General features: G+C 42.1%; 1 protein-coding gene across 1 annotated transcript; it reads left to right on the top strand.

The window, feature by feature from the left end:
* The first annotated feature begins 2,190 nt into the window (after positions 1–2,190).
* On the top strand, positions 2,191–3,166 carry LOC606361 (non-specific lipid-transfer protein 2B). The gene is made up of 2 exons (XM_044485968.1): positions 2,191–2,715; positions 2,835–3,166. The coding sequence occupies exons 1-2, from the start codon at positions 2,363–2,365 to the stop codon at positions 2,842–2,844; spliced, it is 363 nt and encodes a 120-aa protein (XP_044341903.1). The 5' UTR covers positions 2,191–2,362; the 3' UTR covers positions 2,845–3,166.
* The last annotated feature ends 2,646 nt before the right edge of the window (positions 3,167–5,812 follow it).

The following is a 5,812-nucleotide window of genomic DNA, read 5'->3' as shown; positions in this document are numbered from 1 at the left end:
TTAACGAGCTAGTCTAGTAGAGGCTTACTAGGGACACGGTGTTTTGTCTATGTATCCACACATGTATCAAGTTTCCGGTTAATACAATTCTAGCATGAATAATAAACATTTATCATGATATAAGAAAATATAAATAACAACTTTATTATTGGCTCTAGGGCATATTTCCTTCAGATCCAACACCGGAGTCGCCATTGCCGCCTCCGGGAGATCTCGCAGCACACCACCCGCCCTAGCGCTCTGGCGTTGGGCCCGCCGCCACCGCGGACTTGGCCGGCGGCAGGAGAGGAGAAGGGAGGGGCTTGGGGGCACTAGGGTTTGGAGCCCCTGGCGTCGCCCAGGGGAGGCGACGCGAAGGGGCGACGGACGGGGCGATCACACATTTTTCAACATTTACCATGGGAAATTGTGTCCTCTTGATCATGTCCATTGGATCGGCGATCATGGGACCTAGGATCCCCAGAAGCATGTGAGCATGTGAGCTTCTACTATCACATGTTTTGCAAAAAATAAAACTTGCATTATTCGAGAATGAGCATGTAGTCCAGCCTTTATGCAAATTTTTGCTTTTGCAGAAAACCCTCTTCTGTTTTTGTTAATCAACATGTGGTCCAGTTTTAAGTTAGATTTTCTGTTTTTGCATACCCCCCCCCCCCCCTAATGTTTCTGTTAATTAACCTATAGTCGAGTTTGAAGTCAGATTTCACTTATTAAAAGTATCCATATCTTTAACTGTAACTCTACATTTAACATGTTATATATGGATTTTATTAGAAAAATGTGTAGAGTTTGAACATGATATTATTTCACCTGTTACCTATTTTAAAATGTTAATTAGGGTGCATATGATCCGTCTTTTATTCATATAGGTGCCGATCCAGATTGGAAATTAACACCTAAGCAAAACCAAATTGGAGGAAAAAAGAAACCGTCTATAACCACACATGCACGCCTCCTCAAAGCCTCGCGGGAAAAAAAGCTCATTACTCATCGTATGTCTCGAGAGAAACGTCATAGGATTGACCACATTCAAACGCATTGTGATTGTGTGAGCACATATGAGAAACCCATATGAAATGAGAGGCGTTTTGGAGGCCGAGCTCCATGGAGGCCTTTATTTTTAAAAAAAATCAAATTCAAAAATTTTATGGTTCGAAAAATTCTGAAAAAAAATGCGTGCATGTAAGGATGTAACACACATGCGTGTAAAAATTCATGATGAAATACCGTTTGTTGCGACCTATACAAAAAGACAAATTCATGGCTTGGGAGAATGAATAGTATCATGTGTTAAATAGCCCCAGATTTGTCTTTTTTGCACAGCCCTCATTTCAATGTATTTTGGACTGAAAATTTACACGCATGTGTGTTATGCCTCGTTGTATATCTATATTTTTTTAGAATTTTTTAAAATGTAAAAATATGAATTTCAATGAAAATTCAAATTCAAATTTGGAGGCCTCACTGGAGGCCGAGCTCCAAAAGGGATTTCCGATATGAAATGCCATGTGCTAAAATAAAATACATAGACCTATTGAGGTCTTATATTAGGTTAGGACTTTTCTTCCGTTGCAACTCTCGGCCTCTTTTCTTATGTCATGTCCACTCACCGACGGTGTGAACAGGGTTAAATTGTACGGGGTGTACGTACGTGCAGGTTGATAATGTTCCTAGCTGCCGGAGACGCCTGCATGCGCACAGCGGCGACCCCATACCAGCTGGCTGGACCGACGCCTGCTGTACGCGATCCTTTGCCACTAACCTAACCAGGGCTGAAATGGCTAACCAACTCAGCATCGCTTCGTTCTAAAGAAAAACTCAGCATCGCTTCAGAACACGAGTCCAGTGCATGGCTACGGAGTATACACTGTCCATGCCTACAGACATGATGGGTTCATTTTGCTCGTTATATAAGCAGCTGCTTAAACCTTACCCAGAAATATTAATACACAAGCTCAAACGATACTGCAAATCACAAAGTCCAGCACCAATCCAGCTTCAGAACGAGTATATAAAAGTAAACAGTTTCAAAAGTAAAAATGTCATGTAAGTAGAAACCAAGAATCTCACCGGGACACCCCTCCTACACTCGAGTCCAAAGAGGCAGAGACTAACCGGTAACCACACGACCATCTACCAGCCGCGCTCTTAACTCCCCTCCTAAATGCACCCTCAACCCACAACCACCCCAGCAGAAGTAAAGCAATCCTACTAGCTTCGGTCTCTCCCCTCCCCTGTATATAAACCCTGCTAGAGCCCTCACTCTCTCCACCCACACACACACTCAAGCCAGCGGCACTCACACTACACTCATCCACTCACAAGCTAATCTAGCGGCGTAGCTCACTTCAGTCCAGTCGGCATGGCGGCTCCGAGGGGCGCGGCACTGGTGCTGGCGATGGTGCTCGCGGCGATGCTGGTGGCGCCGCCGGCGACGGTGCACGCCATATCCTGCTCCACGGTGTACAGCACGCTGATGCCGTGCCTGCAGTACGTGCAGCAGGGCGGGTCGCCGGCCCGGGGCTGCTGCACCGGCATCCAGAACCTGCTGGCCGAGGCCAACAACAGCCCCGACCGCCGCACCATCTGCGGCTGCCTGAAGAACGTCGCCAACGGCGCCTCCGGCGGGCCCTACATCACCCGCGCCGCCGCGCTCCCCTCCAAGTGCAACGTCGCCCTCCCCTACAAGATCAGCCCCAGCGTCGACTGCAACTCGTACGTCTCCACAAAGCCCATGCATACATATATACTACGTACTCTACATGTTTCCATCTCTCCTTGGATAAATCTTGCAGTTTTGACATGCATGAGCTCTCTTCTTCGTCTGCGTGCAGGATCCACTGAACGAACTGAAGCGCCCTGGCCCGTGTGTCTGTCGACGTACGTCTGCCGTGTGAGGAGTCCCATGTCTGGAGAATAAATTGCTGCTACTAGTACTGAAGCTTAGCTAGGCCTTGGCGGCCAGATCCGTGTCGTTCTACCTAGTCGTTGTGTGTGGTTTAGGGTCGATCGAGTTAATTATCCGCATGCAGTTCATGGTGTTGTGGCCTGGGTGCCGGTAGGTTCCACGAGCAGAGCAGAGTGGTGAACTGATATTGTGTGCGTCGTACTACGTTCGTGTCTATGTAATGTGCGTGCTTTATCTATAAATTATCCTCGTTAAATATCTGTGCCCTTGGGTTCTTTTGTCTTGATTTTATATATACCTGAACTCCTGTAGTGAGCACGGATGAACATTGGCCGGCTGGCCAGAGTCCCTTGGTGTGCAGAACTTGGAAAAAAAGAAGGTGAAACTGACATTATAATGGGCAAACGTTAGATTTTTAGCACTATAGCACGGCCCATTTCGGTGCAAGAAATCACTTTGCATGCAAAGATGTCACTATGAAGTCATTAATGGCATGCAAACCGATGCATTGCTAGGTACACATACAATTAAATGTTTAATTGCTAACTGCACACAAGCAAATGCCAAACAGGATGACACCATCTGGTGTTTAAGGATTAGAAAAAAAAGCTTTGTAGACCAAACCTTCAACCCAAAGAAAAAGAACCGAAACAGGAAACCAAAATATTACAGAACAAAAATCATAAACAAATAGCAATAACAAGAAGGAACAGAAAAGTTAAAGACAACATACTTTTTTTGTGGCAAACTCGCAAGCTTTATTACTCCATCACCATAGAAACTGGGACGAACAAGTGGTCACCGGGATGACCTAACCAAGTATGGCGGCCCTCCCCTAATATCAGTGCATGCTTAGCGAGATTGGCGGCCCTCCCCTAATATAATGGCATGCTTAGTGAGATTGTGAGCCTCCATATTCGAGGTCCTACACTCATGTTTAAATAAACAGAAAGTAAAACCAGGTATAGGGAAAATTACCTGAGACACATGAGCCGGCACATAACGTAGGTTGCCCTATGCGCCAGACCATCTATTTGGCGCCTTCGGGCATCAAATAGGAAGTTCACTAGCGATATTTTATTTTTGAAAAATTGAGTAAAAAAAACTCGCAAGCTTTATTACTCCATCACCATAGAAACTGGGACGAACAAGTGGTCACCGGGATGACCTAACCAAGTATGGCGGCCCTCCCCTAATATCAGTGCATGCTTAGCGAGATTGGCGGCCCTCCCCTAATATAATGGCATGCTTAGTGAGATTGTGAGCCTCCATATTCGAGGTCCTACACTCATGTTTAAATAAACAGAAAGTAAAACCAGGTATAGGGAAAATTACCTGAGACACATGAGCCGGCACATAACGTAGGTTGCCCTATGCGCCAGACCATCTATTTGGCGCCTTCGGGCATCAAATAGGAAGTTCACTAGCGATATTTTATTTTTGAAAAATTGAGTAAAAAAGGGAGCGCATGGGGGATCGAACCTGGGACTTCCTCGTTGCTTTGACACTTTGATAGCCACTGAGCGAACATCAAATTCATGTTAGATAACGTGGGCGCAACCTACTAGAAGCAGGTTTTACGCTAGTTTCTGGTTCTTATTTTCTGTTTTCTTTTCTTTTCTTTCTACATTTTCATCAATTTTATTCGGTTGTCTTCAGTTTTTTGTTCGTTTTATTTTGTTTCTTTTCTTTTTATTCCCTGTTTTATTGGTTTTTCAATTTTTTCCAATTGTTTATTCAGTTTAATATTTCATTACCTTTTTCTTTTGGTTTATTTTCTTTCATTTTGGTTTTATTTGTTTCTTTTGGTTTTTCATTCTACATTTATTGTATATGTAAACAGCATTTCCCTAATACGTTTTAAACATTTTTCCAATATAAATTTAACATTTTTTAATACATAATCACATTTTTTCTATAAAGGTTTTTTTAGCATTATTCAAATGCTTGATTAACATATTTTTTGAATGCATAGTCAAAAGAATTCTGATACACACTTTTAACATTTTCCAAATTCCTGATTAACATGTTTCAAATACATGATTAACATTTTTCTAATACATGGTTAACATTTTTGCAATGCACATTTAACATTGTTTAAATGATTTATCAACATTTTCTCAAATGCAAGATTAACGTTTTTTGAATGGATGGTCAACATTTTTTCTATACACATTTAACTTTTTTCAAATGCTTGATCAATATTTTTTAAACCCGTTCAACATTTTTCTCAAATGCTTGATTAAAAAATTTATATACAATGGTAAGAAAATCATCATTTATTTAATGCATGGTCAACATGTTTTATATACATATTTAACGTTTCCTAATGCTTGGTTAACATTTTTTCAATACTTGTTCAACATTTCTTCAAATGCTTGATTAATATTTTTATATACATGATCAAAAGATTTCATCATTTTTTCATACATGATCAACATTTTTTGTATACACATTCAACATTTTTCAAGTGCACGATTAACATTTTAAAAAATGTAAATATGTTCTTATTATATAAGTTTATAATATTATAAATTGTAAACAAAAGTAAAAAATTGGATTAAAAAATATAATACAAACGTGAAAAAAAATAGAAAAAGAAAATGAGGCAGTGTATTACCGTAAACTAGGCCGGCCTATATCCTCGCGTCGCTTCAGCGAGTCGGAAGCTTGATTCGCTGAACGCGAGACGTAGGCACGCCCTTTTGGTCACACTCCCTCCGACGGATCTCACACGGGTCTTGGTTCCCATGTGGGCTATCTGGTGGGCTAGGAGGCGGGCTATACACGATGACCAATTCCAGAGCCCCTACAGTGCATCATGCTTTGTCACAAAATTCTTGGAAGAATTGGAGCTGGTGCCTCTACATCCCGCCAACACACACATGGACATACATGCAGCAC

Source organism: Triticum aestivum, chromosome 3A, assembly GCF_018294505.1.
Source record: "Triticum aestivum cultivar Chinese Spring chromosome 3A, IWGSC CS RefSeq v2.1, whole genome shotgun sequence".
Taxonomy (NCBI): Eukaryota; Viridiplantae; Streptophyta; class Magnoliopsida; order Poales; family Poaceae; genus Triticum; species Triticum aestivum.
The sequence above is the reverse complement of the archived record's forward strand: the minus strand, read 5'-3'. Positions and strand labels throughout refer to the sequence as shown.